Below are 12,580 nucleotides of genomic sequence, written 5' to 3'. Positions count from 1 at the left end.
AAGATAACGTATCAGCTTTGTCACTATGTCAACATTGTTTAAAGAAGTTACCAAGTTATCAACTGCTCAGGTTAGCACTTTGCTTGTTGACCCACTACAGACGGTCTTCAGCCCCCCCGCTGAGTGACGGACTTAGAGCCTCATTCTGGGGCGGCTATTAACAGGGAGCATCATATATCACCAGAATACCAGCCATTAAACTTCGACGCCCACTGTGACTCCAAGAACACCCGCGGGTGATATTTCTGTTCGCTGTGTCTGGAGCACGGGGGCGACGTCGCCAGTCAGTATGAAGCTGAGCTGTGGCTTCAAACTGCAGTTTGAAAAGCACAATGTGGATCACAGCGAGGGTTGAAAGTGAATTATTAAACCCTTTTGTATTTCTGGATATATTGTAATTTTGCATTAAAATGACTCCTTTTACTCCAAAAGACTCATTTTGTCCCAGACTCTTTGATTCTTTAACTTATTACCTTTAATATTAAACTTGAATTAATCATATCAACCAACCACACTTTATTTGATGGCAACTTTCAGTCAGGTTAGTGCAATTAAAAGTGATTTACAGGCTGACAAGTTAATAACAAGACAGTACAAATGTATTATATATATGTATTACAAAAAAGTGTAATTTTTGATTATGTAAATACATTGACTTGACTTTTGCTTCAAACTCTTATTGTTTATGTGTTTGTCCTCAGCAGTAACAGACTACACATGGTAAATGCAGGTATAATATGCAGGTTATGATATACCTGGTTAGTGTATTTCTTTTGTTGCGCTACAATAACGAGAAGCACGGAGAAAAGACGCCTGGAAGATGTCTTGTTTCCCTAGCTCCTTGACACTCCCCTGAACTCTGCATGTCAGCTCCTGGTAATTATGTGCTCTGCATGCAAAGCTGCGCATTACATTTAGCAAATATTCTATTTGCTCAGGCTTAATTAAACATTTAAGAATAGCAATCCTGATCTTGAATAAGCTTGCAGATTCAAGATTCAAGAAGGAGTTGATAGAGATGCTCTCTGAAGCCTTGCGATGTAAATAGAGGCCCTTTGTTCAGCAAGCTCAAGTATTAGCGTGACATTCAATGTTTTCTAATTGTTTTTGCACCACCAGCAATAGTTGTTGCACAAACATAAACCGATTCTAGAGTATAAAAGATACCTGCCGACTCTCTGGTCCACCTGTCAACAACTTCTGTCTGTGTTTGTTTTCGGTGACACTTCAGGGATTCCCTCCGAAAACACAATTAACTCTTCACAACCTTTCTGCTGACATTAACAAGTTAGATGTGAAGGAGACAATTATCGCCCCGTGTTGTGCCGTCCTGCATGTGTGTGATTCTACCGCTGATGTACGGTATACGCCGCTGGCTGTTGCCATGGGGAAGGAGGACAGGAAGCCCAGGGGAAGAGAGGGCCCGCTCAGACATGTAAGCATTTCAAGGGAGCTCAGGAGACCCAGGTATATGTGTGTGAGTAATGTGATGAAAGAAATATCAATTATTCCTCCCTCTTGTATTCCGCCATTGTTTCTGTAAACACTCACAAGGCCGCAAAATTAAAATATGATGGATAACTGACAACAGGCTCCTCAGAAGCAGCAGATTGACATCATCAATGTGCCACCTTCGCTTAAAACAAAGTCCTCCCTGACTATTATTCTTATTTACACTCTATTTGTTGTTGTTTTATGTTTTATTGTTTATTTTACTGTTATATGGTCTTATTTGATTTATTTTTTGAATTATTGTGAAGCACATTGTGATCTTGTTCTATAAAAGGCGCTTTAATAAATACATTTAACTTACTTACTTTCTGCTACAGAGATTTGTATTATCTCTTTTGGACCTTACTCTTTTTTTGTGTAATATTGAATCACTCTTTAGTGGAAGTAATAACAACTCAGACATCAGGAACTTGACAAGGAGCCACAACCAGACAGCTTTTAGATTTGTATATTACATTGTATTTCGTAAGCTTATCATACTGTAGGTCTTCATATGTAAAAATGTTATCGAAAAATTAACTACAGCTGTCAGATAAATGTAGGAGTAAAAAGTATTATACTTCCAGGTGAAATTTAGCTGAGTAGACGTCAGGCGCAACCTCAAAATTGCACCTGAGTAGATGTACTTAGTTACTTTCCACCATTGTAAGCTAAAGCACTATTGCCTAAACACACCTAAACAAACAGTCTCTTCTTCATAGTAAGAAAAAGAAGAGCTGATGCTTGACTTGTGTTACCATGGAAAACATGCATGGCTAGTGGACATATTCCTCTACAGCACAACACTTACTGAGGGTGATGATGGCTGAAGAAACTCTTCTGAGGACACCAGGTGAAAACTCTGTGGTCAGCATGACTTTCCACAGCCTCCTCAGTTCTACCAGTAATGTCTATGTTTCTATGCTTCTTTCAGCAAGAAACAGCATAAGCAACGTAGTTAGGTAGATACATTCGCCCTACATGATCAGACCCATGATCCTACATCCAAATGCACCCAAAAAAAGGATGTGCCATGTGAGCGCGGTGGGCTACGACATTAAGGCTCCATATGGGATATTTTAGCCACCAATAGGAGAGTCCCAAGGATGGGATGACACCGCAGTTAAACACTCGAAGATATTCTCTCTAACCATCTTATGCACACACACACACACACACACACACACACACACACACACACACACACACACACACACACACACACACACACACACACACACACACACACAGATTATAAGTAGCTCGTAACCAGAGCTGATCAGACGCTATAGTTATAGTTAGTTTGGCTTCAATCACAGTTCAGGGTTCCAACAGAATTCATTAACTGCTCATGTATAAAAATCCTAAAACAAACTACAAAACCGCTGATTCAACTGCATGTCGTGCGGCATGCTATAGGCTACAGAGTTATGTTTTCATTTGGAAAGCATTGGAAGTGAATACAGAGTAATGAGAAAGATTATACAACAGAAATATCTTTAAATGTGGACACATTTCAGTCAGCAACCGACCGGCCAATGATCTTGTTGTTATTGTTTGGCTTCAGAGTGTAGTTGCAGTACATGTTGTTAACCAGCAGAGGGGAGTACAGCTTAGTTAAGTAGTTACATGTATAGTGTTTGAACATTGCAGTGTATTGAATGTGGACATATTATCAACAATTTAGACTATTGTGCCATTTAAATGTTTTGCTTCACTATCGTCTCCTCAACATGCTGTCTGTACACAGGGTGGGGTTTGGTGAGAAAGTATCCATTACAGAGCGTCTCCGTAGTCAAAACAAACGGAAAACATTCAAAACTATGTGGATTATTTGATTGTGGTTACCTGACATTCTTTTGAGAGCAAAAATAGATTTAAAGACAGCCGGTTGTAATTTGCACCACGCGGTTCCATTAGCAGGTTTCCAACAACAGTTTGAGATTCAAAAACTTCCATCTCGTATTTAGAGACCAGACATTTCATTTCAAAATGTCTCAGGAAAAAGCCTCGAGTCAAACACAAGCGTGGAGCTCATAATAGCAGGGTAACTGTATAATGGGATGCATTAAATAACAGTAAAAAGTCTGAATTAAAATACCAAAACGATTTATTTTACGATATATTATGACTCCTTACCTCCACCGTCAGGTGAGCTGAGGACGTTGAGGGCGAACAGCATGGCGTTGGAGAAGGTGGTGGCCTCCTCCTTACTGGCAAAGTTCAGCCCATAAACCTGGCGTGCGTCACGCCACTGATGGAAAGTTGGGGTGGCCTGGTTGTATTTCAGGCCCTTCACTATGGAGTAGTTGATCACCACCTTCAACAGGGGAAGGAGAACGAGGCTGTGAATTAAAATATTGTTTGATAACGTGCAGCTGGCTGGTCACTCATACGGGAAGACATGTGGTTGACAAATGTTGATTAAGTATGTCACAGTTTGTGTTCAGGGAGAGGAAGGATATTCTTACTAATAATCTCCTCCACATTTTACCAGCTGTTTGGAGAATTAATGCCAGTGTTCGTCTGCTCCACTACATCAAATGTATCTTCACATGTCCAACGTGGATCATGTCAGAGCTACTAAATATTGTCAAACTCTGTTCAAAACAGTAATTTGCCATTTAGTTTAATTTTCTATTTTCTGTGGACATTGATATTTGTTCAACTGTTTCAATCATGAACAACTAGCATGAAGTTTACTCTGAAATCATCATGTCACATATTCAACAATCACATTAGATCCAATCCATCCAAAAGAGGTAGAAATACAAATGTCTGCACTGACAAATTCCTAAAAAGGCATACAACCTCAAAACATGTTGCATTTTGATTAAGGGTGCAACTGTTAGATTTTCTCAAATGGAAAACTCATGAAAACTTGCACTCCTCTTGCGTCCCGTTACCTGCTGGTCCTGCAGTTTGACGCCCACCACTCTGAAGGTGTTGTTGGCAGTGTTGTGGTAGATGTTGATGCGGCTGAAGCCCTGCTGCCCAGGCTTGATGGGCACCCACTTCTTACTGGCATCGTCGTAGACCATCACTGAGGCCCGCGCCTGGCAGATACTCTGTTCACTGAGAGAAGAGAGACAGGACATAAGAAGAGAGCGGTTAAATACTGTAACATCGTTCTTTAGACTGTGAAGAGAAAAAACGTGTCCGATTTCTGTGATAATTTAAGCACCATGTCATTTAAACATATGTAAATATTTTCTTAGCAGTCGACAACAATGTTCCTACTGTAGATGTAGTGTAGGTGCAATCAGTCAACAACAAATCATGAAAGAGACTTTCATGAGAAACTAATGAAAGCTAACAGATAATTAGGCCCGTCACGATAATTACATTATTGACTTATTGTACGATGTATAGACATGACCGTAATCATTTTTGCTGACTTCGATATTTACATAAAAATGTCACAAACAGTTTAGCCGACGTGATGTGAGAACTAACAGCAGGGGTTACAGTTATAACACTTGTTAACAGAGCCAGAGTCCATTATATTTATTGTCATGGTTGTGTGGTTTTCTTATATTTATGTTTTATTTATTTAGGATATTTTAATATATTTTCCACAATAGTCCTAAGAATTAGAAGTTAATTGCTCTTTGAAAGGGTGTAATTGCATTATTATGCGAATATATTATCATTAAGTGACAAAAAATGATCTTAAAAAGACAATTATATCGTTTATCGCAATTACTTCTGAGACAATAAAAGTAGTTATCGTGACAGGCCTACGGATAATAACTGGAAAGAGGGCAGGATTCAGTTCCCGATAGTCAAAAGTAGAGAATATTAGATGATAGAGCTTCACTGAAACGTCTCGGACCGTTGACCAGAATAGTGTAAATGTAATGGTGGTGAGTAAAATGAAACCGATGAAACAGAGTTACTGTATAATTATCTGGTTAGCTGAGGGGTCACTGAGGAGCCACACCTTCCTGCAGTTACCACATCAGGAATAACACACTACCACTGTCGATATCTGAAAGCTTGTGTGTGCGGAGTCGAGGGTGGGTTGCCATTTTTAAAAGCTACAAGCAAGACCTCAACCTAAAACTGAACCCTGGAAAATTCCCATTTCCCTCCTGGTCTTTACTGTGGTGTGGTGGCGGCAGCATTACAGCACATGAAGAAATGTTTAGAGGCATCACTGCAGACGGGTGTGCGCGATGTGTCGGGTAATAATACAGTGTGTTAAAAACACAAGTGTTTGATGGGCAAGCGGATCGCCAGCTGGAGACTCATTTGGTAAAAAGCAAATGACAAGTCGCACATCACACACAAGCACTCGAAGCTACGAGGAAGCATAAAAATAATCACGATCACAACCACAGAGCTGAAAGGGAATTGATTCACTAAAAAGACACGTGGCCGTTGACTTATGTCGCTTAGACAAATCACATCACATCACAACCGCTTTCAAGAGATACAGCTCGAGTTTATGAAATAAAGAGCCGTTTGTGTTGTGTGTGACTACCATTATGACCTTAGCACCGTGTGTGCCTGAAGGTGGAAACACACAACAGCAGGTGGAGCGCTGAGCTGGACCGGCAGAGGTGAGGTTAACCCGCAGAACCTGGGAAGTGACTAAACGCTTCTCTAATTTTCACTTTCAACCCCTCAGGGGTTGGCGCTCCGGCAGTCAGACTCACATTAGCAGTCTGAAGGTGTGCAGGCCAAGAAATGCAAATTAAAGTGCATTGTTGATGTGCTCACTGACCAGGTATTCCAGAGCCTTAATCTCTGCGATAGTTGATAAAATGTAAAGTTGGTGACTGCAGCTGCAAAAGGAAAAAGTATCTGATGGGAAAAGAGCCGGACTATAAGTGTGCAACTTTACTAGGGCTGCATATGACTCATTATCTGCCCAATATTTAGCGTTTATTCTTTGAAATGCAACAAAATGACAACTTCCCAGAGCTCAAAGTGAAGTCTTCACATTTGTTGATTTGTTCAAACAACACTTGAAAAAGCCCAAAGATATGTAATTCAGTATCATATATAATGTACACATATAGCTAATGTATTAGCTTAATTTCCCCTTGATTGACAAAATTATTCCAGCTTTAAAATGTACAATTTCATAAAACCTGTTAGAATTTTCTTGTTATTTATATCAAAAGTAGAGAGAGCACAAGATTGTTAACAATACAAATGGCAGAAATAATAAAACAATGAACCAGACATTGTGGCAGCAATTATCAGAGGCTGGGACTTGTTTCCAAAGCTCCAAGGAAGGCAGTAACATTCAAATGCCAACATGTGACCCCCACCTCCCTCAGACAACCTTTCCTTCGCGGTGCCGCTCCACAGGAGGAAGACACCGTGACACCTGAGAGACCCCCGCCCCCCGGACCGCTCTAACCCATGGTTCGCTTCCTCTCACTTCTACTGCCCTCGTCTGCTCTCCGGTTCCCTTGCGGTCGTCGAATGGCCTCAAATAACTCAGCATTTATGACTTAGCTGCGCTTTAGTTGGCTTCACTCCAACCCCTCATACCTTTACTCTCATTTCACAAGTGCATTTTGGATGAATTCCCCTAAAATGTACAAGTAAGGAATTCAAAATGAAATACGTTACATGTTATGTTATTACAGTCTCCACATCAACATTTACTTCCATTTTAACTTTCATCTAATCTTTTAATCGTAAGAATCTCAGAGTTAAATTAAAAGTTTGACACGTGACGTGAAGTTGTTTATTTCTATGCAACAATATATCAGAGAGTCTGAGAATAAACTGCGCAGCAACGTCTTGGCATTCCTCAGGGAGAAGCCTTTAAAGCTCACTTGACAGATGGATTTCAGCAACAACTCCCACCCTTCCTCCGTCAAATATCCGTCATTCCCCACTGCACAACTGTTAGAGTTAACCAGCAGCAATATCAAAGCGATCACATCACAATTTATTCATGACAATGATTCAAGCGCAGAGACATTTGACGGTTGAACGTCGTAAGTCAGTCAGACAAAATAAAGTGAGTCTAGATGCTGATGGCTGGAAAATGGTTACGCAATAAATATCCTCCATCCAGGGACAAACAGGAACTTCAAAATCAAACAGGAAACACATTTGTTTCTTACACAAGCAGATGTGAACGCAAAGTTCCTCAAATACATTCACTTACTGCTCAGAATCTCAATCACTCGGGATACAATCGAAAATCCAGCTTGACATTTTGACATAGACGCAAAGATTCATTCTTAACCTCATGCAAATGTCATCTTATAATCCTTATATAGCAAGATAAGACTTCCTGTGGAAAATAATAATCAATTTCATCTGATATGCCAGGCTGCTGGATATAGCAATCTGAAAAGTTCACTGCCTCCACATTTGAGGAGAACCCTTCTGCATCTAAAACCATGAGGGATAACTACAGACATCATGTTTCCTACATCTCTAAATAAGTTTAACAGACTTTCTAATCACATAACTGACACTTCTCTCCACTTCAGAGACCTGGCAGACCACCCGAGGCCCACTGGGAAAAGAAAGGGAGGGGAGAAGGGAGGTGGCTGCATCTCTGTGATGGATCTTCTTACAAAAACAGGCCCTATTTCTGGAGCAGTTTGGGCCAGAGGGATGGAGTGCCTCCGGCTTCAGTTCTCTTAAGTGGGCGTCTCGTCTATTTTTCCTTTACATGCAGTATGTTGCTCAATAAGTGCATAATGTGATGTGGAGCAATATGAAAAAAAGATATGGCTGAGACAAGTTCTCTTGAACTGAAGCGCTAAGACTTTACACCCCTTCTGACAGTGTGCTAAAGGCTTCTGTGTGAGATCGAGTTACTGAGGGTGGCGGACTCTCTTTAGCTCACATGACCAAGAGGAGACAAGGCACAATAGGGCGCATGATAGCTGCTTAACATCACAGCTGCTCTTACCGACAAAAAAGAAAAAAGGAAATCCAGTGGCTCATTATGCTCAAACGCTTGATACGGATTTTCAGCCGGAAATAAGGGTTGACTGAGTAGAGCGATGACAGAGAAGAGAGGCAAAGAAAACAGAGTGACTATGTGTTTGTAGAAGCCATCATCTGAAAAAGGTCAGCTATTGCTGAAAATCGCAATCAGTGACATTAAAATAATGTGATGAATCAAACTGATGTTCAGAGCAGGAATGTGCATAACAGGAAGAACTGAAGGTCACGCGAAAGAACAAGAAAACATTGTTTTAGAATATATGAATTATAAAGAAGACACCTTTTTCAGTGATAAACTAATAAGCAAAAACATATGTTGCTAATTGGCACTTGTGTGTAGATGATAAATGATCATCTACACACAAGTGCCAATTAGCAACATTAATTGGCAATTGATTGTGTAGATGATCAATGATAAGTACAGTAAGTAGTCAGTGGAAGATGGAAATCACCCTTGTTCTGTAAAGGTGAAGCCTGCAGTAGATTTGTCAAAGCAGGAAAAGCACAGGTGTAAGTAATAACATTAACAATCCATTCCATTAACTACCAGATCACTGGAACTGACAAACCTAAACCGAGAGCCGCCTTGAATAATGTTATTAAGTTGCAGCCTAAACTATAAAACCTCAAAGATTATCTAAAACACGCAAAAATGCTCCGTCGAGCTGAGAGGAACTGCAGAGTCAGCTCATATTGCTCTGTGTGTTCATCACTTTGTGTGACATCTTTTACATAAGTAGTCGTGTGAACCATTGTTAATATAGAAATATTGAAGGTAGCTTCTCTGAGCAGTTTCTCTCAGGGGCAGAGAGCTTGAATGAACTACAGCTGATCATTTGGGCAGTTTCTCTCTCCAGGCCGCTCCAATCCTCTGAAGGTTTAAGCCTGCTGGTATTTTCCCTCTTGTGTATTCTATAGACTACATCTTTAAAAATGCATAAGCACTTCCCCACTACCAGCTCATGAATAAAAAAAGAAATACGGTATGTTTCTCAGACCACAGTGACAGGCTAATGAGAGCACAAATATTTAAAAAGTTTAATTTTTTGTGCTATTAACTGACAATACATTTGTATTGGTGCAGAAAAAAATCTTTTGAATCTGAACTTGAAGTCTGGTTAGCTTGACTTGATTTGCCAACAGCTCCTGTCTGAGCATTTCCCCGTGTTTTTTGCTGGACTAAGCAGATTCCTCAACTGGATAATATTCACCTCAAAAAGGCAGCCTGAGAGGGTTGAGAAGAAAAAAGGACGAGGAGTACAGAGAGAGCGAAAGAGATGAATAGACGTCAGAGAAAAAAACAAGAGCAGAGAGGATATGAAGGCTTCTGCCACACTGAGCGCTTCCTCATGTCAAATAAGCCTCATAGGCGAGTGAAAAGAAGGCCACATTCCCAGGCTTTTGAATTAAGCAAAGCACTTCCCTGCACACATGGTTAGACATATGTGCCCCCCCTCACCCCTCCCTCATCCACACAAATCCTATACATACACACACACAGACACAGACACACACACACACACACACAGACACAGACACAGACACAGACACACACACACACACACACAGTGTCACGACTGTGTGCTTTCAGTCCATTAGCAGACATCTCAGTGCTGAAAGAAATGATGCCTGAACATATACACTTAGAGGGCTGAGTGGAACAGTAGTTTCATGTTCCTATGAGTTTGTCAGCTTCATTATTAGATCGCTGGATGTATTTAGGGTGGGGAAGTGTTTCCTTGGCGTACTGAGAAAGTGTGTTGGCATGTATTTGGCGTTCTCTCCGGGTATCACCTGAGGGCAGAGCTTCTGTTATCATGGCAATTAGCTTTTGTTGTTGGGGTAATTGTTTCATCCTGCTGGTTCACAGTGGAAGGCACCCGAACGGACCCGAACAAATGATGAGTCATTGACACGGCCGGCTCATATCTGCAGTTTAGACTTGTCAGGCCTTTGTTTCCATGATGAAAACTAAAATGTTAAAAACACTACCAAAGTGCGCCGCCAGCAAAGATCTGTACGTGTTGAACCACGGCTACAAAAGTGGAGCAGTTTAATGTATATATATCACAAAGCTGGTCATGAGTATGAGAGTGCAGTTAGCCTCGCTGAGCTCTTGAGCGGTCATGTAGCAGCTCCAGTCAAACATAGTCAACTACCTTTCCAAAGGTGTGTGGCTGATCTAATAAACTGCACATTGACATTTCATTGACATGCAACAAAGATCCCTGACTGGGATCAGACTGTGAACCTTTATGATCTGCAACTTAAACCTGTAAGCCTGGATGCCTCGCCATTTCTGTACTCTTATGTGATCATTTTCTCTATTAATGAAAATATAACCAATCAAATGCACTTCCTGCTTGCACCTGTAGCCACAGCAGCAGAACATAGTGATTGTTGGATTTTGTATTATTAGCAATAATTATTTTTCAACAATGAATGCTTTGATGAGTTTACAGCATTAACACATAGTGTTGGAGAAGCTGCATGTTCCTAACACAGCAGCTACTTTATACAACACCCAGCTTTAGGCCAATCTCACAGTTTCATTTACAAAATGCATGCTTAAACACAAAAGAAGCTTTCTGAGTTCTTTTGGCACTGGATCAGAGTAGGAAAATATAAAAATCATCCCGAAACCAAACCAGATACAAACATTTTGCTTTAACAAATATGGCTTTAGAGGCACCACATGCATATAAAATGTGTTAAATATAAGGGGAACCAGGGAGTCCTGGCACACACTGTGTAGCCACTTCTCTGTGCCTTTCTTGTCTCAAGTCACCTAGCTAATAAGGGCAACACTGATGCCTAAAATAATGAGAGAAGACCTGAAAGTTTGATGAACGCAAACAAAAAATCCTAATTAACTTTTGAAGTGTCACCTCAGATGGACACAGCAAAGAACTAAACCTGATTCTTTTCTGCATCTCAGACATGCAGCAGTCAATCTGCACAGCTGGTGGCAACTTCACATATCCAATTAATCAATTCATTTCATGCTAATTAACTCTCTTAAATCATAACCTCCTGCATAATACAAGCTAGCTGAGAGAGAGGGAAGTACCCAGAGAGGCTTCCTGTGCAGCAGGAGTGATAATTACACACTTTTATGCATCCCTAGTTGGTACTGTAGATAATAGAGACACGCAGTCAGTGTCGGGGAGGGTTTATAACTCAATCTGAGGTTCAGCAAATTAACAATGGCATCCTCAGGTATTTATCTCAGCAGAGCAATATTCTGCCATATCTGAAATCTGGCAGTCTGGGGTGAGAGAGACACCAAAGTGAATAATAAGCATGTTCTAAGTTACCCATCCAGTTTGGGTTCATCCTGGACATAAAAGTAAATGTAAACAGCAGACACGCACAAACAGACATTCAAGTTGTACTTCAACTCCTCATCTTGCTGAGGCCTCTATGATGTCCTGCTACTCTTTTTTCAAACAGCAACAGAAATATATAATTATACACCCACACACAGTATATTATGGTACCCATACTGTACGTACACCCAAAATAACTCTCACTGATATTTTTAGGGCAAGCTTAGGGCAACAGAAACAGACAGGCACACACACGCTTGTGCTTTTATACTTTTATACTACCTTAATCGTAACAATCACAAGTAAATACCTAACTCTAACCTAAACATAATTCTAACCTTAAACTTAAAACATCTTAACGTTCAAATAGCCTTTGGGAATGCCCAACCATAGAGCTGAGGGGAGCTGTGTTAATACATTATGTGTATTGGAAAGAGATAATAACAATTTTGTCCACTGTGCCCTAAATTCTGTATTTACGGAAACAAATAGGGTGATTATATTCTGTACTTAAAGCTCAACATAAAATTGCTCTTTCTTGCTGAGGGGAAACACAACACTTTTGATAAGATTTGATGTTCAATGTAAAGTATGTTTTTATATTGTATGTTGAACATTCAATAAACATTTGTACAAATAAAATCCCTTTTACCAGCAAAAGTGTCCTCACAATGCACACATGTCCTCACTATGATGGTTTAACATTTTTAATTGGTCCTCACAAAGATAGCAATAAAAGCCCTCCCGACACACACAGATTAATTACTGTGTATGGATTTGGTTAGTTGTCTGTTATTATTCCATCACCATGAGGATTATAGCCTCCA

General features: G+C 40.3%; 1 protein-coding gene across 6 annotated transcripts in view; it reads right to left on the bottom strand.

Annotated features, from left to right (window-relative positions):
• Positions 1 to 12,580, bottom strand: part of evla (Enah/Vasp-like a) — a 33,859-nt gene that overhangs the window by 8,232 nt on the left and 13,047 nt on the right. For 5 of the 6 annotated variants that reach the window (XM_029461096.1, XM_029461095.1, XM_029461093.1 and 2 more), the window contains exons 2-3: positions 4,398 to 4,566; positions 3,631 to 3,811 (exon numbers count right to left, since the gene is read on the bottom strand). In XM_029461096.1, the coding sequence (XP_029316956.1) occupies positions 3,631 to 3,811; positions 4,398 to 4,566 (350 nt within the window). Of the gene's footprint in view, positions 1 to 2,302; positions 2,496 to 3,630; positions 3,812 to 4,397; positions 4,567 to 12,580 lie in introns of those variants that run through there. The other variant, XM_029461097.1, reaches the window with a different exon arrangement.

The sequence above is a fragment of the Cottoperca gobio genome, chromosome 22 (assembly GCF_900634415.1).
Source record: "Cottoperca gobio chromosome 22, fCotGob3.1, whole genome shotgun sequence".
Lineage (NCBI taxonomy): Eukaryota > Metazoa > Chordata > Actinopteri > Perciformes > Bovichtidae > Cottoperca > Cottoperca gobio.
This window is presented reverse-complemented; position numbering and strand designations above follow the sequence as displayed.